The sequence below is a fragment of the Wasmannia auropunctata genome, unplaced genomic scaffold (genome assembly GCF_000956235.1).
Source record: "Wasmannia auropunctata unplaced genomic scaffold, wasmannia.A_1.0 LD334530.1, whole genome shotgun sequence".
Lineage (NCBI taxonomy): Eukaryota > Metazoa > Arthropoda > Insecta > Hymenoptera > Formicidae > Wasmannia > Wasmannia auropunctata.
This window is the reverse complement of record NW_012028360.1, coordinates 10230-33904: the sequence shown is the minus strand read 5'-3', so window position 1 is coordinate 33904 and position 23675 is coordinate 10230. Positions and strand designations below refer to the sequence as shown.

The 23675-nt window shown below is 35.9% G+C and overlaps 6 protein-coding genes across 17 annotated transcripts; 3 read left to right on the top strand and 3 right to left on the bottom strand.

The window, feature by feature from the left end:
• Positions 1 to 3486: 3486 nt before the first annotated feature.
• On the bottom strand, positions 3487 to 7009 carry LOC105458431 (ras-related C3 botulinum toxin substrate 1-like). Its single transcript, XM_011703730.1, is given in 5 exon segments — positions 3487 to 4994; positions 5071 to 5089; positions 5091 to 5405; positions 5933 to 6058; positions 6665 to 7009. Coding segments are annotated over 4 exon segments (585 nt in total). The 5' UTR covers positions 6049 to 6058; positions 6665 to 7009; the 3' UTR covers positions 3487 to 4859.
• A 118-nt stretch (positions 7010 to 7127) lies between these two features.
• LOC105458432 (tRNA-splicing endonuclease subunit Sen34) lies at positions 7128 to 10053 on the top strand. 7 transcript variants are annotated; one of them, XM_011703736.1, is made up of 7 exons: positions 7128 to 7362; positions 7855 to 8042; positions 8132 to 8227; positions 8305 to 8576; positions 8671 to 8881; positions 9570 to 9731; positions 9820 to 10053. In XM_011703736.1, exons 3-7 carry the CDS (start codon positions 8161 to 8163, stop codon positions 10023 to 10025), a joined length of 918 nt encoding a protein of 305 aa, XP_011702038.1. In that variant the 5' UTR covers positions 7128 to 7362; positions 7855 to 8042; positions 8132 to 8160; the 3' UTR covers positions 10026 to 10053. The 7 variants fall into 7 exon arrangements, with proteins under 7 accessions (XP_011702038.1, XP_011702036.1, XP_011702035.1 ...); XM_011703734.1 differs by having other exon boundaries at positions 7128 to 7383; XM_011703733.1 differs by having other exon boundaries at positions 7128 to 7586; positions 7869 to 8042.
• LOC105458434 (39S ribosomal protein L27, mitochondrial) lies at positions 10038 to 11707 on the bottom strand. The gene is made up of 3 exons (XM_011703739.1): positions 11499 to 11707; positions 10629 to 10798; positions 10038 to 10565 (listed from the first exon to the last, which is right to left on the bottom strand). Exons 1-3 carry the CDS (start codon positions 11578 to 11580, stop codon positions 10362 to 10364), a joined length of 456 nt encoding a protein of 151 aa, XP_011702041.1. The 5' UTR covers positions 11581 to 11707; the 3' UTR covers positions 10038 to 10361.
• A 211-nt stretch (positions 11708 to 11918) lies between these two features.
• LOC105458427 (exocyst complex component 3) lies at positions 11919 to 14877 on the top strand. The gene has a single exon (XM_011703722.1). The coding sequence runs from the start codon at positions 12158 to 12160 to the stop codon at positions 14414 to 14416; it is 2259 nt and encodes a 752-aa protein (XP_011702024.1). The 5' UTR covers positions 11919 to 12157; the 3' UTR covers positions 14417 to 14877.
• A 334-nt stretch (positions 14878 to 15211) lies between these two features.
• On the top strand, positions 15212 to 18455 carry LOC105458428 (KDEL motif-containing protein 1-like). Of its 3 annotated transcripts, none has more exons than XM_011703723.1 (8): positions 15212 to 15653; positions 15814 to 16039; positions 16334 to 16542; positions 16609 to 16820; positions 16900 to 17144; positions 17222 to 17456; positions 17792 to 18091; positions 18173 to 18455. In XM_011703723.1, exons 2-8 carry the CDS (start codon positions 15876 to 15878, stop codon positions 18290 to 18292), a joined length of 1485 nt encoding a protein of 494 aa, XP_011702025.1. In that variant the 5' UTR covers positions 15212 to 15653; positions 15814 to 15875; the 3' UTR covers positions 18293 to 18455. The 3 variants fall into 3 exon arrangements, with proteins under 3 accessions (XP_011702025.1, XP_011702026.1, XP_011702027.1); XM_011703724.1 differs by having other exon boundaries at positions 15811 to 16039; XM_011703725.1 differs by having other exon boundaries at positions 15652 to 15741.
• Positions 18290 to 23042, bottom strand: LOC105458430 (basic salivary proline-rich protein 1-like). 4 transcript variants are annotated; one of them, XM_011703727.1, is made up of 7 exons: positions 22867 to 23042; positions 22457 to 22638; positions 22240 to 22316; positions 21901 to 21982; positions 21569 to 21776; positions 20201 to 21405; positions 18290 to 19967 (listed from the first exon to the last, which is right to left on the bottom strand). In XM_011703727.1, the coding sequence occupies exons 2-7, from the start codon at positions 22514 to 22516 to the stop codon at positions 19758 to 19760; spliced, it is 1842 nt and encodes a 613-aa protein (XP_011702029.1). In that variant the 5' UTR covers positions 22517 to 22638; positions 22867 to 23042; the 3' UTR covers positions 18290 to 19757. The 4 variants fall into 4 exon arrangements, with proteins under 4 accessions (XP_011702029.1, XP_011702030.1, XP_011702031.1 ...); XM_011703728.1 differs by having other exon boundaries at positions 22874 to 23042; XM_011703729.1 differs by having other exon boundaries at positions 22936 to 23042.
• Between the last annotated feature and the right edge of the window lie 633 nt (positions 23043 to 23675).

Sequence of the window (23675 nt, the reverse complement as noted above, 5' to 3'; positions counted from 1 at the left end):
TTAAACTACAGATAAAAATAAGATACCACAATTTTTTTATACGTACTGAGTCGTACGTTAAAGAGGTGAAACATCCCTTAGAAAAAAATCGATTTTTTTATTTCAATGGAAATATCGTCAAAACTACGAGAAATAGAAAAAAATGTTTTTAATAAAAGTTGAATGGCTTTAAGAGTACTTTAAATTGTAATTTAAAATAATTTTTTTATTGTTTATTTTTTTGTTTACCCCCACCACCAAACATTTTTTTTAATTTTTCAAAATTACTTTTTTACCAAATTAAAGGGTATTTTAACACGAATTTAACCATGTGTGATAAAGTTATTTTTCGAAGTATTATTTTTGAGAAATAATTTTAAACGCCTCTGTACTCACACCATCCGAACTCGTTTATGCGCTAATTTATCTACGTAAACTTGGCACCAGACTTTTACTAAAATAAGTTACAATAAAAAAAGATTAGTATTTTGTTTTTAGTTGTTTGTAGTAGTATAATTTCGTTTGTAAATTTATAAAAAATTTATAAAAAAGAATTTTGAAAAAATGACTATCACCCGACTTTGAGTTACAGAAAAAACAATAATATATCTTGATTTGGAATCGTTTCTAGTTATTTGTACAGTAACTTTTCCGTCGTGTGTTGAATTATTCAAAACTTACAATATATTAGCAATAAATAAAAAACGTAACTTTGTCAATTTTCAAGATACCTCGCATTCGCTTGCGGCACAATTTTTATAATTATTTGTAATTGTTTGTAGTAACTTTCCCGTCGTTTTAGTTGAACCGAGGGGGTAACCACTCAGAAAATATATGTACACCTGGATTTCTGACTTCAAGACTTCACCGGACTTCACGGACTTTATCGGACTACACCGGAATTCACCGGACTACATCGGAATTTATCGGACTACACCGGAATTCATCGGACTTCATGGGACTTCGTCGGACTTCACTAGACTTCTTTTATGGATATAGTTGCCACTTTTCACATCTTCGTCTCAAAACACCAACAAAATTTTTCAACAAACATCCAGGCGAATGTTAATATCCGGACAAAGGCGAAACTTTCTAAAATCTCGATCAAAACTGATGACCTTTTTTTAGGAATTGGAACAGACATGACCTTTTTTTTAAAAATTGATTTAAATTTTCATCGGACTTCAACGGAATCCGCCGGACTTTACCGGAATTCATCGGACTTCAGGGAATTCAACGGAATTCAACGGAATTCTGACAGGTTGTACAACAGAATTCAAGAGTGGTTACCCCCTCGAAAATTAATGTACGAGGTATCTCATTGTTATAAATTTGTAAATCAGTAGATTCAAAAAACTTGTAAAAGCATGACGGGACGCTCTCTTATGCTGTCCTGTTAGTATATAAATAACGAATTCTGTTATATATACGAAAATAGACAGATGTTTATAAATTACTCATAATTAAAGTTACATATTTTAGCACATATACATATATTTGTAATTTCTACAGAATTTCTACTCTCATCGTTTGGTTTTCTTGCATTCTACCTAAATTGACAGTATTAAGTTGCATCTTTACTTTCATATCCCCTTTTCTTTCTGTCCTCATTTCTTGTCCATTTACACGCTAAAATTGCTCCGTTTAAGGATTATATTCTGTTTATGTGCAATCTGAGAGCATTAGTCACGTACACAAATAAAAGTTAGAAGCAGATTCGTGATGACTAGAATATCTTTACATTTCATACATTCATTCTTTTTTTATATACTTATGTGCAATAGTCCGCAATAAAAAACATAGATGTTATCTTAAATTGTAATATATAACTTTGGTTCATAGCAATCCCTCGATGATTTCGTTAAAAAGAGGAGAGATGAGAAAGCAATTCGCATCCTACAATCTCCATTTAAATGCAAAAGTTGTAAGTAGTGTAATTTAAACGACGTTAAATTAAAGCATGCACAAATTCAAACTTATCGTTGAGAAATACAGGCTGTATAGTAATTTACTCATTCTGTTAGTAATATTATTATTATTTTATTATATTAATTTTGTAATTAAGTTTGTTCAATTTGAATGATCAGAAATGATATTAGATGCCTTGTATAAAAAAATGTATACAAGTTCGAAATAAAAATATTAAATATTGTGTTGCATTGCTGTTGATAATCCATTTTGAAACATAAAAAAATCAATGCGCGTAGTAAGTACCTGGAAATTTGAAAATAAGTGCACTACTTACAAAAAATGCAATCTATGCATTACATTATAATACATAATTGTAGTATATTATTATGCTTAACTAGTGTATTATTATACATATGCAGGGGTATACATATACATATAAAAAATTTAAATTACCTTAAATTGCAATAAACAAAGAGAAACGATACTAGATTTGATCATTTAAAACATACATTTTTAATTTAGGGAAATATTCTAGCAATTTATTCTCATAATTTTTGAAAGTAGATATATAAATATATATCCGCTAAATAATTATATATATGTATATATATATATATAACTATTAATTATATAATAATTATATGCATATATAAATTATTATGTACGTAATTATATATATATAATTATTTAACGATTATTTTATATTTTATTCAAACAAATCACACAAATCAAACAAAAGATAGACATTAGCTGTAGTATTTTAATTAATCAAACAATTTCATGATAAGACCTATTGGCGCATAAAAATTTCAGGAATAAGCAAATCAAAAAGTACGTCTTAAAAGATGTAGACTCAATCAAAATTTAGAGTAAGCTTCTATGCTACATTATGTACACCTAGTAAGCTGTAATATGCCTTTCTGTTTGCTTCTAATAGCATTTTGAGACTAGAACGGTCGAAACGATCATTGATCGCTAAGTTTTCTTATGTAACCGTAAAATTTGTGTTTGTGAATTAATTAATATTAATGATGTAGATTGTGTAAAAGAAAAGTCTATGCTTTTCAATGTTTAAAAATCATTAATGTTCTGTTTTACAAATGGAAAGCATATGGCACAAAGGTCCTATCTTTTCTATCCTAAACTTTTCAAATATAAAAAAATAGTATGATCACAAGGATAATATCCATTTTATCGGTTTATCATTGAGTTTTTAGAGAGCATATATGTAATATCTGTATTAATAAAACTCGACTTTTCTCTGTAGCTAAACACAAATAGAAAAAAATCTGTAAAAAAAAGTACAATCGCAATTACGATCGATTAATAAAATAATGAATTAAAAACAATGATATGGGCTTAACTTTATAGCAATACTTATTTGTACAAGATATCTATCTTTCTAAATCATCGTACTAGTTTTCTCGTACATTTTATGTAAACAATTTTCATACAAATAAATGGAAGAGAGTGAGATATACTATGGATATTTAAGAAAATACATTGTGCTATATTTATATATTTCAATTTAGGTGGACTTTGCAATGCTGTACTTGTTATGTCAGCATCTTGTGTTATTATCAACTGTTACACTTCTTTTGATTATTTTTTTTATAAAGAATATTCAGCTTATGAATTCGAATTTCGAATAATATTAATAGGTCAAATTGCACCAATGCAAAAACTCATATCAAAACCCCGTTACAAGCACAAACAGAAAACGTTATAAATAAAACATCATATTGAAATCCTGCAATACGCATATATAAAACTACGTTAAAATTCTCCGTTTTGTAATTTATTAAAATAAAATAAATATTAATGCACATACACAATACGTTATTACTTCTTAATTTCAACACACAGGCATGTCACAATTATAAATAACAAATGTCTCATGTGCTATCACTATCAGATTCAGTTTGTATAATTATTACATGAGAGATTATTGATTTTCTTCCTTCTCTAATAGTATTAGGAATACTATGAAATTTTCGTTATTTTATGGCAGTATTCTGTATGCATACCATACATTTCTTATATGAAAAGTATTGATAAAAATAAAAATCTCAAATGCCCCAAATATATGGAAAGACAAACATGCTATACTTTTGTCTAAAGAACCATTATGCACTCCAATTTTACTGGCTATATCTTTTAAAAATTTTCGTTATTCTCGTTAGTAAAATATATATATATTGTCTGAACTGATTGATTGATTAAGAGTGCTTGTAAAATTTGATTTTTCGTTGCTATGGCACTGCATGTTTAAATAATTCTATAATGCTAGTTTTATAATCTCGTAAAACTTCTCAGCATGGTGGATTGTTGTGACAGCTATCGCACTTTATACGTACTAAAAATTAATGTTCCTACTATTGTAAATGTAAAAAAGTCAAAAATCTGGCAGCCCTCCGAAATAAAGCTTCGGTACTTAATCATCACAACACATTTACAATGCATTGATCGATTTGTAGGACTGCAATATTAACAGAGATTCTCTTGTAGAATAACAAAAAAAAATATCATGAGCCGTTTTTTCCACTAAACTATTGACTGCACGTTACTATGGTCATGTATCCTTTTATCATTATGCAAATATATGTATAAATGCAAGTTCAAGGAAAGACGCCTGCAAGCCTGCAGCTTGTAAACTTCCCCCCGTAAATGTTGCTAAATATTTATTTTATCTCTCTTTTTTTTCTTCTTACTTTCTCGTTGTCTAAACTTTCTGATCGTGAATTAAGCATCACGACTCGCGTTGAGACCAGGAAGTTTTAAATTGTACTCTTTCCGTAATATGATAATATTCTATAGCTGCCAGAGAATAATTCGTTAAAATGCATGTATTCTATTCATTTTCTCTTTAAAACATTCGTTTTTTTTTTCTTTGCATGATCAAATTTATTTTGATCGGTTGCTTTATATACGTGTATACCTATGTATTTCCCTTCAATTTTTGCCGTCACTTATAACATAATGCACCTTCTTTGTCGACGTTTCTGCGGCTCAGGTCTTAAAACAGCACGCACTGCCTCGTCGAATACCTGCTTCAGTCCGCGCTGCGTGAGAGCGGAACACTCCATATATTTCACCGCGCGAATCTGTAACAAACATGCGCGCTCTGCTATGTACTAAATTATGTACATACAAAGTAGAAGACATTTTGTTTTTACACACCTTGTTTGCCAGCTTCTGCCTGCTCACGCTTAATAGCACTAAGGCCCTGTTCAGCTAAGGCAGTAAGCGTTTCACGGTCATCACGCAAGTCTATTTTAGTTCCAACGAGGATCATTGGTGCATCTGGGCAGTGATGTTTTATCTCAGGGTACCATTTACTGGTGACATTTTCGAATGACGAAGGGCTCGTTACGGAGAAACAAATGAGAAACACGTCTGTCTGAGGATAGGAGAGTGGACGCAGTCTGTCGTAGTCCTCCTGCCCCGCTGTGTCCCATAGCCCTAGGCTAACCGGAATTCCGTCGACAACCATTGGTGCAGAATAATTGTCAAACCTAGGCAAAACATTACAGGTTTAGCGTATAATTGATTGTCATATTTCTTATAATCTGCTTTCAATTTGTATTCATTATTAAATATTACTAATTTATTAAATATTTTACTCAAAATCAAAGGTAAAACAAGAAGAAAGAGAAGAAAAGCAATTTTCTTCACTGTTTATATTTGCATTTGTTTGCTTATATCTGCTTATATCTCAAGTTTAAATTATGTGAATCAATAAAAATATTGCCAAATGAGATGTGGAGCCCAACAAAAATAGATTTGTGAGAATTTAAAGGGCAGGAAGTAACAAAAAGATGACTGGAAATGAATTACTTCCTGTACATAGCAGTTAGGTATCTCATACTCCACTACTATTATTAGCCACTCTGTTTGATTGGTCTAAGAAAGAGAAACTGAGGCAAAAACCATGCGGTAAAGTACAAAGTATCATTTTAATGGACTATAGCCCATGTGGAAGTAAGAGATTCTCGGCAGAGAAAACAGACATACAATCCCAATAAATTAGGGATATACTTACACGGTAGGTACATATTCCCCAGGAAAACTGTCTGTCGTGTACGATATTAACATGCAGGTCTTTCCTACTGTCCCATCTCCTACCACTACACATTTTATTGGTCTACCTGAGCTCATGATTTATTATCTACAAGAGAAGAACATGAAAACATCATTAGTGTCGCTACAATCTCTCTCTAATCGTCCAAAAATATCCATTCTATTATATTTAATTAGTTCGTTACGTTAAGTATCGAAATATCATACATTTAATAATGTTACATTGATATTATTGACGAAAGGAGAAATATTAACAGCAATTTCAGTCAGTCAGACTCTCAAGACGACGCACCCACAAATCACAATTAAAAATATAAGTTAAATATAATATACAGACGTAGACAATTAATACACTTAATTTACATAATCTATATTCATTAAGAGACGGAGGACAAGTGTGACGGCAATCGCACAAATCCCATAAATGTGAAGCGTAATTTTTCGTTGAGAAAAACGCCTGTGCGACGAGAATTCGCGGAAGCGAATCACATTTCCCGGATTTCGCCTCACGTTCACAGATCCAGAGCGCGGATATCCCTGGGAGGGAGGGGGAGAGAGGAATGCGGGACGAGTGCGCTTCTCCTCCGTACCGAAGGGCTCGCCCTACGAGACCGCGCCGTTTGCACGCGCGCGCGGCAAGTAAACACAAGGCGGCTCGGTGGCCCGGGCCTGCGAAAAATCCGCACGCACTCACCGTGTCTGGCACGAGGGAAGAGGGTGAGCTTCCGCTTGTCTTTCCGTGAGCAAAAAATCGCCGATGAGCGCGACAATTGCGGGGGTGCGAGCTCGCGTGTATGCGCGCGCGAGATGCCGTGCTGTGTCTCGTGTTGTGTTTGTGTACGCGGTGACTGCCGTGCGTCTCAAAAAATCACAAAAGCGGGTGCCATGACAGTAGGTATGTGTGTCGCGGTTTTTCGGAGGACCGAAACAGGGCGGGTTAACTACTGCGACTCCGAGTGCTCCGACTTGTTCACGCACGGTGACAGATGTTCGCGCGAGTCGCCTCGCACTCCCGCCTCCACTGGCTCCACTCCACGCCGCCCTTTCTACCCCACCTTTCCGCAAAACTTATTGTTTGGGGGAAGTGTGATAGAGACCGCGCGACACAGGCGACACTGTTCCTACTATGGCTATGAGCGATACGCGGTGCGCATCGTGTCGCGCGCGTGGAGGTTAAAAACCCGTCCAAAAAGGGCCGTGACGGGCACGGCACGCGCACACGAAACAGTTGACCAATCACGTGAGCCAGAGCGAGGGAACGCACCGTAGAATCGGCCAATCGGTCGACGTCCGATCTAAGGGACAATTCTGTGACATCGCCTCGGGAGAGTCGACGACGGGCTTGCCACCTTGCACTATCTTGCGTACTGACTGCGTTCTCGTCGGGCTTTCGTTCGTTATCCATATGAATCTGTATGAATCGCGTCGATTCGATACCCGCACCCCGCACGAATACAATTTGTTTATTTCTCGCGCGATTGAGTTTCTTTTGCGCCTCTGATCTGCTCTTTTTTTTGTCGCCGTGGCAATTCTTATTCTTTATTTTTTTTCTTTTGTTTTTGTATAAATCGAAATCGAGTGTATTTTTGAGAAGATTCTCAGGTGGAAGACTTGAAGTAAATATTTCTTTCTTGTCTCTGCTATCATTCATTAATAATGTCCATTCCTATCAATAAGTGCATTTCTATCGGTTATATTTCCTAAATAAATATATCAATTAGGCACAATCACGATCAGTATCGATCATTAGTATCACTCTCTCCCAATATAGATTAACTATAAAATCTCGATTTAACTTTTTTTCTAGTTCTAAGAATTAGAAAAAAGTAAATTAAACCGAGATTAAAATTAATCTATATTGGTAAAAATTCATTTAATTGACAGGTACATTAATTTAGGAAATATGACAGTGCAGCTGCAAGGATTGGACCCAAGTAAAAAATAATTTCACTAAAATGAAAAGAACAGAAAGAAGAAAAAGAGAGAAGAATTGATAAAGAAAAAGAAATAAAATCCAAGATAATAAACTGGACATTAGATTCCTTGGAGAATAAAAGTTTAATAAATAAATTGTGAGAGCGCCTGTTTTACAGGAGGACATTTGTTGATTTATGAATAAATCTCTGATATTCTAATAATAATAGTACATTTTTTTTCTAAGGTATATTTGTTGACTAAATTAAAGGAATCATGAGTATGCTGGATGTTATTTATCTTATTTCTTCACGAAATAACGCTTTTATATGGAATGCTGACGGTAAATAGGCATTACTGTATCAGTGTGTATAATTGTCTAATATAATTTATTTAATTTGATGTTTGGTTTCATTGTAGATTGGCTGACACTTCGGCGGGATCATAGAATAATCGGCGAGTTAGTGGGTTCTTTCCCAAAATCGACTAGACAAGAGGTATTTTTAGGTCTCCCATTGCTTTTGTTGCCCGAAGAGGTTACTTTATTGCTCGAAAAGAAAATTGCTTGCCTCGTAGAGTGTACAAGTCTAAAGACACAGCCGAATGAATCGTTAAGCCAAAGATTTCAGGAGTACAGGGACAAACTGTTCCTGGAGCAAGTAGACTGTTTGAAAGACAACAGAAAGAAACAGGTAATTATATATACATTTGTATATATATTTAGTATTTACTTACATTAAATACGAGGATTTTTTAATAGAACAATATGATCAATTTTTCCCTTAGATTGCCTCTGTGATGGGCAAAATTGTGGAAGGAAAAAAGCGCAAAATGTTAGGTTTGCATACAAGCAAAAAGAATATGAAGAAACCGTTGGACAAAAAGATGCAGGAAGCATTGAATAACATTGAAATCGATACTGAAAGTTTGCTTGAAGAGGAACTAGCTAAATTGCCTAAATTGAACAAAAATGAGGCACTTGTTCAAATACATACAGGTACTGTAAAATGTGCTGATTTAAACTAGGACTTTACTTACTTCGAATATTCAAAGCTTCGAACTTTAAGGTATCTTCGAAGCCTCGAAGTTTAAAATTAACTTCAAAGTTTCGAAATTTCGAAAAATACATTCGTGCAAATTTAATTAAAAAATTAATAATTTTTATTAATTTTACAATTTTAAATTTTCTGTTTTTAAGATTGTTTTATGCTGAGGAAGATTTAATGACGTCAAAACAATTATATTAATTTATTATATTTTTATTCATTTATTTAAGAATAAATTTATTTTTATTTTTTTTAATTTTCTTAATTTGATTGTTGTATTGATCATTATCCTTTTTTATTTACATATGTATCAATTTAATTATTAATTTGTAATATTGTATTTCAGGTTATAATACTTTCAAATTTTTTAGGAAAATTATATATATATATATATTTTTTTTTTTTAGCATATATATTAATTCTTTTTATTTACAATATTTGTAAATTTTCTGAATAAATTCATTCGCACGAATGTATTTTTTGAAACTTCGAAAGAATTCGAAGATTTTAATGCCGAAGCTTTGAATCCTCGAAGCTTCGAGGTTCGAATGTCGAAGTCTTCGAAGCAAATCATTAGCTCTAATTTAAACATACATTTGATCATGTATGACCTGATGTTTATTCGTATACTACGTTTAGCGTATCCATGGTCGGACAAAGACGATATAAAAATAGTGGAATGGAAGTATCTGCTTACGCCCGATCAACAACTTAGATACAAGGTGTATAAAGATCTTTGGGAGAGGCAGTATTATATTACCAGTGGAGAAAAATTTGGCGGCGACTTCCTAGTGTATCCAGGTACAATCTGCTTCTCTTTATGTCGCTACAACCGACAAACTGTTGCTATACACGCGCGTGCTACATGACAAAATCGTTCTATTTGCAGGCGATCCGATAATGTTTCATTCACAATATGTGGTACAGTGTAAACGCAAGGACGAAGAGATACCTGTTACGGAAATTGTGACTCAGTGTAGACTCGGTTGTCACGTTAGAAAGACATTGGTGTTTGCTACATACCATGAAGAGGAAGATACAGTGAAATATCAATCTTTTCAGTGGACAGAATGTAGTGTATTAGAAAACAGCTGATGTAACAAAGAGTTTTTTTGCTTAAAAAGATATTTATTTATATTTATTTTTAATTGTTTCTTTTAAGATGTTATTTCTTACGGACAAGTACTTACAGACATGTTTCACACATATAATGCGCGTTTCATAAAATTTTATTACATTTATCGTAGATTAAAAATTAATAATTCTAATTACACTTCAATTTTCTATTATCTTCTATTTGAACTGTGTAGTAAAAGGTCAGTATAGTTACTTTTATACAATATCTATATTTATAATCAAGAATACATTTATTAAACATTAGAAATTTTGAGACGGTGAAAAAATTTTTACACATTTTCTATACATATATATTTATATTTTGTCTATCAATACGAATCTATTGTGTTGAGGCTCAGGAATAACATTAAAGTATTTCTTATATATAACTTGATTTTCACGGCCGGCATAGTTGCGTTTGACCCAAAAATGCTTCCAGTTGGGATCGATTTTCTCACAAGTTACCGCTACTTTGCCTGATTCAATGGCAAATAAAGTTCCGTTTCGTCCAAAACCAACCTGTATAATCAGAAGGTACACTATATATAGAATTGCAGTAGATAATGGTATGATAACGCTTACATGAAGACCTGGATGGAATCTAGTTGTCCGTTGTGTAGCCAATATCATGCCTGCTTGTACCGTAGCCCCATCCTGTACTTTCCATCCTCTGTGTTTTGGTCTAGGATGGCCACCCGTGTTGCTCGTGCTAGTACCGCTTTTCTTTGAAGCATGCCTGACACATAATTTTGCTAAATAGGGAAAGCAATTTTTTATTAATTGTAATGCATAATTAAAAGATAGTAAGCAAAATGGTACCAATACACTAGCAGTTTGTCAGCAGATTCGATAGACTGCCGCAATTGATATCAATTACATCCTTAATTTTTTTCTGTTAAAAGTGCTTTCAATCCAAAGAATTATCTTATACATCTTATCTATAGATCTGATTGTGCTTGAAATTGATTTAGAAAAAAGAAAACTCAAAACTCTCTAAAGTTAACATGTCGTTTTGTTGTGAGGACAGAAAGGATAATTCTATGCCCATACTCTAAGCTTTGTAAGGTCTGTTAACACAATCTGCTGATATAATCTAACAGTAGATTGTCAAAGGTGCTTCCAGTTAGAAATCGAACAAAATCAGTCACATTGTAACCATTTAGATATTTTATTAAAAATCAGTCATGTTATAACCATTTAAATGATATATTTTATTAAAAAATGGCAGATTCCACAAGATATATCATATACTGTTAGCCAATTCTTTCTATATTTATATATATTACATTCTATATTTATAATATTTATATTACATTTATAATTACATTTCTGTTGATAACCAACAAAATTTGTAGCAGACACTTTATAAAATTTGTTTTCAACAGATTTGAAACTGAACACATGCAATTTTATGTCTTATATATGAATAAAGTAATATATTAACATATATACCTAAATTATTAATATTGCAGGATACTAGAATTTGCCGGGCGTTTTGTAATCCAAAAGAAATCAATTGTGATAAATGTGCCATCTTGCGTTCAAAAAGATCTTGCGTTTAAAGATAATGTCCACTTATTTAACTTATTTATAATAACATTATTGTCACGTTACGTTTATGTCAGAAAGGGCGAACCAACCTCAAAATTGCTCCGAAATAATTTTGGAGATTATTCAACGAGTTACGGAGCAAAGAAAACTCCAAACTCAGGAGCACCAATGTCGAAAAATTAATTCTCCATTGTCACGTGTCGTGGCGCAGCCAATCTCAGGCTTCACTCTAGTTTCGTCTGTTTTCTTCTCCATTTGTGGATCATCTCATGACTTATCTTTCTCATCACTGTGACAGGTGAGCGGTGAGCCTCCCTTCTGGTTTGTTTCCTCACCTCCATGAAATATTCCAAGAGACGATTTCTTTCATACAGACATACAGTTGTCATTATGTTGCCAATGTTGTCGTATAAGCGGTCGTGACGTGAATACCAGACACCAGTAACCAGTGAGTACGGCTACGGGCTGTACGGTAGTCGGTACTCAGGATTTTCAGACTCAGGATCTCCTGAGAGCCAAAGTTCTGACAGTTCGCCAGTACAGAGCACAATAGGTCGAAAATGACGACGAACGCGGAGGATTTGCAGAAACTGGAGGAGGAGGCGATCGCCAGGGGCACAAAGTACGTCACGAACCTCTTACAGCGGCCGGGCCAGCTGGAGAAGATCGACATGTACAAGCGTAGGATCGCCAGGAAGAAGGCATCTGTCGAGACCATGCTGAAAACCGCGATGCAGAGCCAATTGGACGGGGTCAGGGTCGGCTTCGAGCAGCTGCAGAGCTCCCTGGAGAGTATCGCCACTATAAAAGACGATCTGGACCATATTAATCAGCTGTTCAACTCTGTCCTGAAGCTCAGCTCCAGGCTGCAGGCAGTGCAGGAGGAAAACATGCGTTATTCCCAGTACGTGATCGCGAAGGAGAACCTGAAGCACATATTCACCGTTCCCGAGAGCGTGGAGAAGACGAAGCAGTGGATAAACGAGGGTAAACTGCTGCATGCACATCAGAGCCTGATGGATCTCGAGAGCTCCAGGGACGAGCTGCTGTACGAGCTTCACAAATTGCCGAATCAGTCGCCAGCAGACACGGTCATGCTGAAGGCTTACTTCGAAGATGTCGAGATGCTCTCGCAGCTTATGGAGAAGCAGATAAGACTGGTGCTAAGCCGTACTTTAAACACGGTCAGGAAGGAGCCGACCGTCATCGTGACGCCATTGAGAATCATAGAGAGGGAGGAGAAGGCGGATCAGTTTGCCATTCAGAGGCACAAGCAAAGTGGATTTATGGCACCGGGTAGACCCAAGAGATGGAAGGAGATGGCGATGAAGGTGCTGGAAAAGTCGGTCGCCAACAGAATCGAGGGGACCCAGGTAGAGGAGAGGGCGGACAACAAGATGTGGCTGGTAAGGTATCTGGAACTTACACGGCTCTTGATCCTCGAGGATTTGAGAGTGGTGAAGACTCTGTGTGGACCTTGTTTCCCACCTTGGTATGACATAGTGAGGACATTTGTCAAAATGTACCACACGAGTCTGTCCCAGCATTTGAAAGACATAATCACCGGTGGGCTGGAGGGGAACGAATACGTCTCTCTGCTGGCGTGGATCATGAATACTTATACGGGGCCAGATTTGATGCAGCATCCCGAGTTGAACATCGACACGTCCGACATAGGCCCGTTACTCAGTCCTGAGATGATAAACGATCTTCAGCAGAGGTACCTGCAGAACATGTGCCAGAATTACGAGGACTGGATGAGAAAGACGCTGGAGACGGAGAAGCTCGACTGGAGGAGCGGCATCCTCCCCGACAGCAGCACTCAGGAGTTATATTATCACACCGCGGCGCCGGTCATTATATTCCAGATGATCGATCAGAATCTTCAGGTCGCGAAAACCATCAGCTCCGACCTGACGGCGCAAGCTTTGATACTGTGCGTCGAGCAGGTGATCAAGTACGGATCTATGTACAGACAGGCGATACTGGAGTTTAAGACGAGGCACTTCGAGGACAGAAGCCAGGTACCTTACTTCACTCATCATATGATTACGATAGTCAATAACTGCATACAGTTTACCGAGTTGGCGCAGCAGATGAAGCAACTTTACTGGGTGCCGAATACTACCGGTGATGCCACGGTGAAATTCGAGAGCCTCCTGGCGAACTATCAGCACCTGAGGAACGAGGCTGCGGCTATTCTGCTGCAAGAATCCTTTCTGGATCTGGAGCTGCACTTTCAGGATCTGGTCACGCCCAAGTGGCTGTCGTCGCCCATCCCGGTGGAGACGATCTGCGTCACGTTGGAGGATTACTTTCAGGATTACAATCACTTGAGCCCGAAGAACTTCGAGTACGTAATCACCGAGGCGCAGAATCTCATCGCGAAGCGCTACATATCTGCAATGCTGCAGCGGAAGATATCGCTGAAGACCTACGACGAGTGTCTGACATGCACGTCCAAGATAATGACGGAGGCGGACAAACTGAAGAACTTTTTCGATCGAATCGCTCCGAAGATCGGGAACTTCAATTCGCCGTTCGAGATAATAAAACGCCTCGCCGAGGTGCTGAGGTGCGAGGACGCGGAAATACTCTCTCTCGATCTGCACTCGCTGGTCGAGAAGTATCCCGACATGACGGAGGATCATCTGATCAGATTACTCGGCCTGAGAGGCGACATATCGCGAGCGGAGGCGCGAGGGAAAGTCTCGTATATCATGGAGGCTCAACGAAATCGCAAGCCCGTACAATCCATGGCAAACAGCATATTCAAGCAGATAGTTATACAGGACAGCTTCCTCGGCTGGAAGCCTTGAGACTGGAAGAAGAATTTCTACGAGGCGAAAATATGAAACGCAAATGATTTCTCTATGTAGCACTGCGCTACTCTTCCAAATCAAATATTTTTTTTTCTTAGTACAACGGCGGAAGATGTTATTTAGTTGTACAAATTCGTGTTGACATTTAATTATGTAATTATATATATATATATATAGAGAGAGAGAGAGAGAGAGAGAGAGAGAGAGAGAGTTGACTCTGAAATTTATACATATCGCCACACGATAGATAAGTAACATAAGTAAAAAAATTAGCATTTTTTAAATAATGAAAGATTTTAGAATTAATTCTTTTTATTTGAAACAAAAAAATTGGCATTTTTGAAATAATGAAAAACTTTAGGGTTTCCTTTTACTATTTCAAAAATGCTAATTTTTGTGAAAAAGTGACACAAGTAAAAAGTGAGTATTTTTGAAATAATAAAAGGAAATCGATGCAAAAAGTCTTTCATTATTTCAAAAATGTTAATTTTTTACTTGTGTCACCTTTTTCACAAAAAATAACATTTTTTAAATCTTGAAAGATTTTAGGATCGATTTCCTTTCATTATTAAAAAAAAATGCTTATTTTTTACTTATGTTACTTTTTCATCAACTTGGCGATATAAAAATTTACAAGCTCAAAAATTGATATTCAATGTAAAACTTTATAGAATATCAGTGAAAACTGATCGAAACTTGAAATTGTATATATTCATAGATGTTATATATATGATAATATATCAGATGCATAAAACGTTTTTGTATTTATTAAAAATGCATTAACCGCAGTCTACTGGCAAATCCTTTTCTACTAACCTAAAACCGTCATATCCAAGCTATTCATTTTATTCTTACAATTCTGAAATTGAACGTGCAACAAGGAAATTCACGATAATTTCGTGAAATCGTTTTATTATTAATAATTATCTTTTTTGTTCTACGTGTAAAAGCACATTAATATACATAGTAAATGATTGAATTTCGAAAAGTTTTGTGGAAGGATCAAATTGAGAATTAGGGTGAATAAACTTATGTGTATTTGTGTACACAGTACACACGTGTTACACACTACACCTGTAAATGCATATAAAGAAAAATAAATTCTGAATTATAGTGCAGCTAGTTCAGCTGTAAAGAACAGGCTGAACAGGTCTACTTGACAAAGGAAGGTTTAAGTAGCCGGCTCTATCTATATAGAGTAAATCGAATTTCTGCATTTCTGACAGAACTTTAGGTGAGTGTAAACTCGAAAAAAATAAGCACGATCGTGTGATAAATCTTCGCACTAGACCTTTTATCTTCATAGATCATTAAAATCAACGGTAAACAAGCAGATGTGATCATAACCTTGTGATCAATTTAAAAAAAATTAAATCAGCGATTTTTTTCAGTAGAAGCGCTGCACTAACCAAGGACAAAGAATTGTATATTGTTTGTTTAAATATATGCAACAAGTATGCGCCTGGCAACATTCCTAGTGTTGTTTATTTGTACGCGTGTGAGAAACGCTGATGTAGATCCATTGAAAACCATTTTCTGGGGCCCGGGACTGAATCCAGCAGAAGTTACCATGCGTGCGAGATATTTCTTTTTGCAGCTTGTCGATTCGCATGGAAAAAAGTTAGTATCGTTAAGCAATCATACGAGTATATAAATCGATGAAACAAATGTACAAGAATATTGAAGAATTATGAAGATCTGAATGATACACAAAAATGTTAAAATACCATAAATCCACATAAATCTAGAAAGAAATTATTTTTATAATATTCTCAGATTTACAATTGCGTAATAAAAGATGAAATAATTAAAGATAGAACGCTTTCAGCTGCAAGCATTTCAGAGGGCAAATTGTAAACATATTTGCAACTAATATTTTTATTTGATTCATGTAATCATATATCATGTTTCCAGTTTGACAGAATCTCCTGGTGATGAGAATATAATCGTTGGGCAGATAGATGGACAATCTTTCAACAGTGCACCATGCCGTATATGGACTCAAATCTTTGACTGTAAAGATGGAAGTTTCATTATTCGCTACAAAATTTTTAATACCTGTTACAATATTAAGATTAAAGTGAAAGTCAAGGGACAAGATTTATTCCATTTAGGAACTAAAAGTATGGGCATTTCTGTTTTTCTTAGAATCTTAAGATCTTAAAATCTAACAAAAACTACATCTCCAGATCCTGTTTACGAGGAAGAATGTTACTGCCCAAATCCATCAATTACTAACTGGCTAAATCATTATCAGTGTCGACAGAATTACACCCAAATATACCGTGATCTCTCTCCATTTTCAAGTATTGACTTCGATGAAGTACGTCAAAGCATTATTGAAAGATATGATCGACCAACCAGTGTCAGCATTTGCCATTACGTATTAAAATCTAACAAAGTAATTATTATGTTATACCATCGGTTTGCAATTTGTATTTGTTTGTAATATTATTTTGACTTAAACTAGATTAAATTAGATTTATAGGCAATGTTATGGCCAGTATGTTGGCTTCAAGATATTTATGGATGCTATATTGCTGTCACTCGCGCGCAAAGTGACGCTGCCGGATATTGAATTCTTCGCGAATTTGGGCGACTGGCCACTTGTTCCTGATTCGGGTCTGCTTCACCCCATTTTTTCATGGTGTGGATCTGAAAATACAAAAGATATCGTTATGCCTACATACGATATCACAGAATCGTCTCTGGAGGCGATGGGAAGGTATAACACACCTCGATAATGCTAATGATCTAAGCTGTATAAGCTTTTATTTGCAATGTGGTATGCCTGAAAAACAGGGTAATGTTAGACACACTCTCCGTACAAGGTAACGGACTGCCGTGGGAGAACAAGACTGAACAATTGTTCTGGCGTGGACGTGATGCCAGAAGGGAACGCCTTGACTTAATAGATATTTCAAGAAAACATCCAGAGCTCTTTAATGTGTCCATTACTAATTTCTTCTTTTTTAGAAACGAAATAGATAAATATGGACCTGCACAAAATCATGTATCATTTTTTAATTTTTTTAAGGTAAATATAAAAGCCAAATCTTTCCGAAGATAAATAGAGCTAGTAATAAGTCAAGTTTAATGAATATTTTCGAAGTTGTACTCTTAGTAATATTAGTAATAATTACATTATCCCAGTCATTTGATATAAGCGTAAAACCTGCCCATAGAATTTGATATACATTTTGTGATATCAAATCTTTTTGTATATGTACGTGTATATTTACTTTGCAATTGTGCTATACACAAGCTTTAAAAAATTTAGATAATATGTAACATTAATGTTTACATGTTGTTAGGAAAAAGATAACTTGAGATATATTCACATTGATAATTTATATTGATTTTTTTTCACAGTACAAATATCTGTTGAATATTGATGGCACAGTAGCAGCTTATCGATTCCCATATTTACTTGCTGGAGATTCTTTGGTGTTTAAGCAAGAATCCAAGTATTATGAATTTTTTTATAAAGATCTTACACCTGGATTACATTATGTGACTGTGAAAAGCGATCTATCAGACCTTGTCGAAAAGATCATATGGGCAAAGGAGCATGATGAGGATGGATTGAGAATTGTTAAATCTGCAAAACAATTTGCCAGGGATAATTTATTACCACGTGATATATTATGTTACTATACAGTTTTATTTCATGTATGGGAAAAAAGTCCTATTTTATATTATTTTTCTTGAGTATATATTCTTGTCAAACAATACAATTTGTTATTATTTCAGGAATGGAGCAAACGCTTAAAGAGTAAAGTTGAAATACTAAATAATATGGAAGAAGTACCACAACCTAGTCATTCTTGTCAGTGTCATTTTAGGAATTCAAACCCTCGAGATGAATTGTAGTTTTTAATTTTTCTATGATTTATTTTTATATAATAAAGATTTAACAGATCCACATTGACATACAATGGTTGTCTATCGTGCGTGTACGAAAATGCACATCTGTTTACTACGGTTTTATACCTAATGTCAAAAATAAAAAAAATATGAGCTCGAACTTGAAAAACAGATAGTTGTCTAATATTTATAATAAATCTTCTCTTTTACAATCCTTTTACAACCTATTAGCTATTTTTATATATATCATTCAATATATTTTTTTTTTATTAATCTAAAAATCATGTCGCGAGAACTTGAATACATCATTTGTACAATTATCAACATCTTCGAAAAATATTTATGGAGTAAATACAAGGCGTGGCGAGATTTATGATAGTCTCTTCAATTGTATCGCGAATTCTACTGCAAATAATATTTAATATAGAAAATTTATATTCATATTCACATATCAGTTATGAAATTAAATATGTTTTTATATCAATTGAGAGCAGTATAAATAAATTGGAACAAACATGTATATATATTCTTATATATGGTATTTGTACCATTCCATAGTGTTACATAATTCTTTGACTTTCAATTTGTTTATGCTTTAGTCATAGTAATAAAAATTACGTATACATTTGTAATAAAAATAGAATTTGAGATTTATCATCTTTAATGTACACAAAATAGTAAGTAAATATTTAAAAAATGATGAAAAGATCAAAATAAATCTGCGACAAATATATCTATATTATTAATTTGTAAAACTAATGTAAAACAAATTATACAAAGAAAAATTTGTTAATAGCGTTTGTATATGCTATAGTTTATCCTTTTCGTATTTTCGAAATTTTCGCCACAAGAGTTAAAAGCCATTTGGAATATTTTGGCATATTTATTTGACCGAGATCTACAGCTAATAATAATAATAATAATAATAATAATAATAAAGATTTGCTACTCTGATATAGTACATACGAATGTAATGCAAAACAAAATTATATATAAATTATTTATATCACCACATTAAAAAATATATAATGTATAAATACTGAGGATTGGCAAAAATATTGTAAATAATTTAAATCTTAACTGGAAGTTTTTTAGAACATCTCGTATAATTTATATATAATTTTGTCCTAAATTTTTTCTTATTACCAATCTTAACGCATTAAATTAAATTAAGTTTTTTAATTTTTTAAAATCTAATCTCATTCTTTGTATCGAGGACCCTTTATATTAAAATATTCATATTGATATGGTTATTCACAATATCTAGATAAGTATTGCGAATACTATATAATATGGATATTAATGTGAATATTCACAATATCTAGATAAATTATAAATTTACATTACGAAAGTACTCATTATTTTTAATGTACTCATATAATAAAGTAACCAAAAAAGTAAACAAAAAATTCTCGGTATTTATCCGTACCAATTTAAACTTTATGTAAATTTGGGAGTTATGATGTATTTTTTATTGTGTGGGTGGCTGATATCCATAACCTCCATATTGATTAGGTGGAGGTGGTCCTTGTGGTCCAGGCGGAGGAGGCATATGTCCACCAGGTGGTCGTGGTGGATACTGTGGATATCCTTGCCCTGCAGGTGGAGGAGGGTAACTTTGAGGAGGATACTGAGGATGCCCATAATGTTGTCCCCCTTGTGGTGGATGAGGACTGTAAATCTACAGTTCAAGATACTCTCAATTTTCAATATATTATTAATAATAAATTTATATAAGTGCTTATCTACTCATATTATTTAATTTTTCACAAAAAATAGTTTCCTTATTCTAGAAAACTGCGTATAAAATTATAAAAATGATTAAAAAATTATATTGCAGATAAAATAAATAATTAATAAATTCAAAATTAATCAATTATGCCAATGTAGCAAAGCATAGATTATTCAAATCACCTGTGGTTGCCCTCCTGGAGTCGGTGGAACATATGTTTGTGTAGTAGTGGGCCCATAAGCAGGTTGTTGAGGGCCTGGCGGTGGGGCGGGACCCTGTGGTGGACCAGACGGCGGCTGAAATCCACTCGGAGCTGGGCTCTGAGACGGTTGCTGTTGCGTCTGCGGAGCTGTTTGCGACTGTTGCTGAGATTGTTGCGGTGGCTGGTGTGGTGATTGATGTGAAGGTGGTTGATGGGATGACTGATGAGTTGGTTGATGAGGTGGCTGGTGCGGAGTGTGCGGTGGTTGATGCGGTGACTGATGTGGTGGTGGTGGGTGCGAGGGATGCGATGTCTGATGTGGTGTTTGATGAACGGGATATCCAGAGGGAGCCGGCGGCACCGGGGGTGCATAGCTTCCGCCTTGCGATGTCGGTGGCGGACCGCTATTTGGCGGATACGTCTGCGTTGAGGCAGACGGCGTGCTTGTGGGTTGACTGCTTTGGGCGTAAGTATTGCCGCCGCTCGCGGAGGAAGTGCTAAATGGTGGAGATGTAGAGGCGGAACCGTACTGCGTCGCGCCAGGACCTGGACTCGGTTGGCTAACATAATTGGGCTGCGGACCCGTGTTTTGCTGCGAGCCAGGTTGCGGAGGTTGAGTCGCGCTAGTTGTCGGAGGTGGTGGATAATTTTGCGGTGGGACATTGTTTGCGTACGTCTGTGAGGAAGGAGGAGGATAACTTCCGGGCTGTCCAGCGGCGTATGCGTTTTGAGGTGGCGCTTGGGACGGAGGCTGTTGATAATTTGGTTGAGGACTAGGACTGCCATATTGTCCTGGTTGTTGTTGTTGACTACCTGATGAGAAATTTTGCTGCGAGGCGTTTGAAGGCGGATAACCTTGTTGATTTGGTGGTGGTGGCCCATACCCGGCAGGTGGCTGAGCCGTGCCCGGTGGCGGATAACCACCTGGTTGTGGACCATAACTGTTTACTGTAGTTGGAGGACCATAATTTGGCTGCGTCGCTGCACTATATCCTTGTTGTTGAGAAGCATTTGGCGGTCCGTACTGATTTGGTTGACCAGGAGTATATGCAGATCCTTGTGGACCTTGGTAGTTTGAGCCAGGATTCTGACCAGTATATTGAGCAGGATAACCTTGCTGAGAAGGTTGCTGAGGATAGCCTTGTGGACCTCTGTACTGCTGCGGACCTGGTGCGGTCGGAGGCCCTATAAATGTTGAAAGATTAAAATGTCTAATAATCTGTAGAGCTAGAAATGTTGATTATATAGCCCAGATTAGATTAATATATAATTATAAGTTAATATAAATTTAAAAATTAGGATATTAAGACTTCTCTCAGTAGGAAATTCAAATTAGAATGTAACATACTATTTAAAGCAGGTCCTTGGCCAGGCATCACAGGTCCACGATAACCTTGTGCCATTGGTTGGCCTTGATTAAACGTCGACATTGGCATTGTTGGCTGTGTATTTGGCGGCATTTCTCCTCCAGGACCGGTTGCACCACCCGGACCACTTGGAAGCCCTTGTGGATTCATCATACCATGCTGAGGACCATTGGGAATACCTTGAGGTAGCTAGAAATCAAGAGTTAATTAAATTTTGCAACTGTTTGTGAAAATTAATTTTATTCAACTTAGCTTTGTTGAATTAAATGCACTTTATTATGTCTTATGTTATTTCATGGAATTTGCTACTTACAGGTAATAAAGTCTGAAGATTCTGGTTTACATCAGCGATAGATGCTAAATACACCAAGTTGCGATGTAGCAACTGTTGATACCTGCGAATTAAAACAGGTTTACTAATTAGCTTGATAAAAGTTGCCAATATATCAAGAGAATAATTCTCTTTAGTACTCATTTTATATATAGTTGAAAAAAAGTAACTTTATAAAATTAAGTCTGTTATCTTAATAACAAAAATATTTAATTCTTGCTGCAGAATATAATTTCACAAGAAACATTTTCTATTGGAATCGAAAACTAAGCGCACGCGACATATTGAGAAATACAAAAAATTGTTGCATCGATCACTTACTGTATGCATTCCTGCGCCTTGCCCTTGTTTTGAAACTCCTGAATCATCTGTATAAGCTGGCTATTCTCGTCGAGCATCTAAAAAAAACATAATAAATATACGTACATGTACATGGTTACGTTACTCAGAATCCGAAATATGTATTTCAGTTTCGACTTTCAGTCATAAATGATATGTAATAACCATACTTTTTTTTTACAAAGCTACAATCAACTACCTTCTGTATTTGGGCAGGATTTGGAGGTGGCCTGCCGCGTTGCGCGAAGGTCACGGACATTTTCGAACCGACAACTCCACACGAGTCGTCTCGACGTTGAACAGATTCCACTGGGAGAGAAAGACCGGCAATCGCCGAGAGGGCTAAATCTTTTGTTACGTCGCGTTATCGTGAGGAGCTACCTGGAAATACCTCAAAGCATGGTACGTCCATCGTCGTCGTTATTCCCCGAGTGTGTTCCCGCGATATCCGAGGCGCGAGATCATTCGCGTAGGATCGCCGGGAACATCGCAGGAATCTTTTTCGAACTCGACCCGCGTGTTATGTACACACACAATATGTATGTATACATATATATATATACATGCATATATATATATATATATATATATGTATATATGTATGCTAACCACAAACCAGTCGTATAGCGTATTTTTGCCGTAACGTAGTTGACGCGTGTGGCAATTATCGTCAATTACCTCGTGAAGGACGTGAAGTGTAATCAGTTTCGGAGTTGGGTGACACGAGAGATCGGACAATTTCCGAAACAGAAGGCTTGGGAAAGCAACGCCACCAACGGCGGGCATACAAGTTTCGCCTTTCTTCCGGATGTTGTGAACCGTGAAATTGGCGCGAATACAAGTAAAAGCTACCGACGACGAAATACTTTATTAGCGTTTTCGGACGGAGCGGGTTTAATCGTTCGGAGTGCGATTAAAGCCGGTTCTACATTAGTTGCAAGCCGATCGCAAGCTTGTTGCAACAGCCAATCCGAAGCATTGATTTCAAAATGCAAGCTTCAGATTGGCTGTCGCAACAAGCTTGCGATCGGCTTGCAACTAATGTGGAACCGACTTAATAACGGTTGCGGTCCGATTTATGCTCACAACGTCCTTGGAATCATTTCATCCTTGTTGTTAATCGAATATTAAATAAAGACAAATGATGCTTAGGGTGCGTTCCCACTGAGCGCGTCATGCGTCGCGTCATCTGTCCAAAGAGTTTATATACATAGAGTAGGAGAGACCTGGCGGCGCCTTTGATGGGAACTGTGAGCTGATAGAAAGAGAGAGAAAATGAGAGAGCTATCTTTATCCTTGTCTAATGTTGCGCGCGCATTGATCGACAACCCAACCTATTCCTTTGATGAATCTCGAAGTTAGATCAAGAACCTTTGTATGATCATCGACACCAATTGATTCTTCTTATTATACAAAAA

Excerpts from the sequence above, each read along its gene's own strand:
- LOC105458432 (XM_011703736.1), top strand. The coding sequence starts at position 8,161 with ATGAGTATGCTGGATGTTATTTATCTTATTTCTTCACGAAATAACGCT. Across the intron at positions 8,577-8,670 it reads AAGACAACAGAAAGAAACAG|ATTGCCTCTGTGATGGGCAA; the intron begins GTAATTATATAT and ends TTTTTCCCTTAG. Across the intron at positions 8,882-9,569 it reads ACTTGTTCAAATACATACAG|CGTATCCATGGTCGGACAAA; the intron begins GTACTGTAAAAT and ends TACTACGTTTAG.
- LOC105458434 (XM_011703739.1), bottom strand. The coding sequence starts at position 11,580 with ATGGCACATTTATCACAATTGATTTCTTTTGGATTACAAAACGCCCGG. Across the intron at positions 10,799-11,498 it reads CTGCAATATTAATAATTTAG|CAAAATTATGTGTCAGGCAT; the intron begins GTATATATGTTA and ends TTCCCTATTTAG. Across the intron at positions 10,566-10,628 it reads GATTCCATCCAGGTCTTCAT|GTTGGTTTTGGACGAAACGG; the intron begins GTAAGCGTTATC and ends CTGATTATACAG.
- LOC105458427 (XM_011703722.1), top strand. The coding sequence starts at position 12,158 with ATGACGACGAACGCGGAGGATTTGCAGAAACTGGAGGAGGAGGCGATC.
- LOC105458428 (XM_011703723.1), top strand. The coding sequence starts at position 15,876 with ATGCGCCTGGCAACATTCCTAGTGTTGTTTATTTGTACGCGTGTGAGA. Across the intron at positions 16,040-16,333 it reads GTCGATTCGCATGGAAAAAA|TTTGACAGAATCTCCTGGTG; the intron begins GTTAGTATCGTT and ends TCATGTTTCCAG. Across the intron at positions 17,145-17,221 it reads TCTCTGGAGGCGATGGGAAG|GGTAATGTTAGACACACTCT; the intron begins GTATAACACACC and ends CCTGAAAAACAG.
- LOC105458430 (XM_011703727.1), bottom strand. The coding sequence starts at position 22,516 with ATGTCCGTGACCTTCGCGCAACGCGGCAGGCCACCTCCAAATCCTGCC. Across the intron at positions 21,777-21,900 it reads ATCTTCAGACTTTATTACCT|CTACCTCAAGGTATTCCCAA; the intron begins GTAAGTAGCAAA and ends CTTGATTTCTAG. Across the intron at positions 21,406-21,568 it reads CCAAGGACCTGCTTTAAATA|GGCCTCCGACCGCACCAGGT; the intron begins GTATGTTACATT and ends CAACATTTATAG.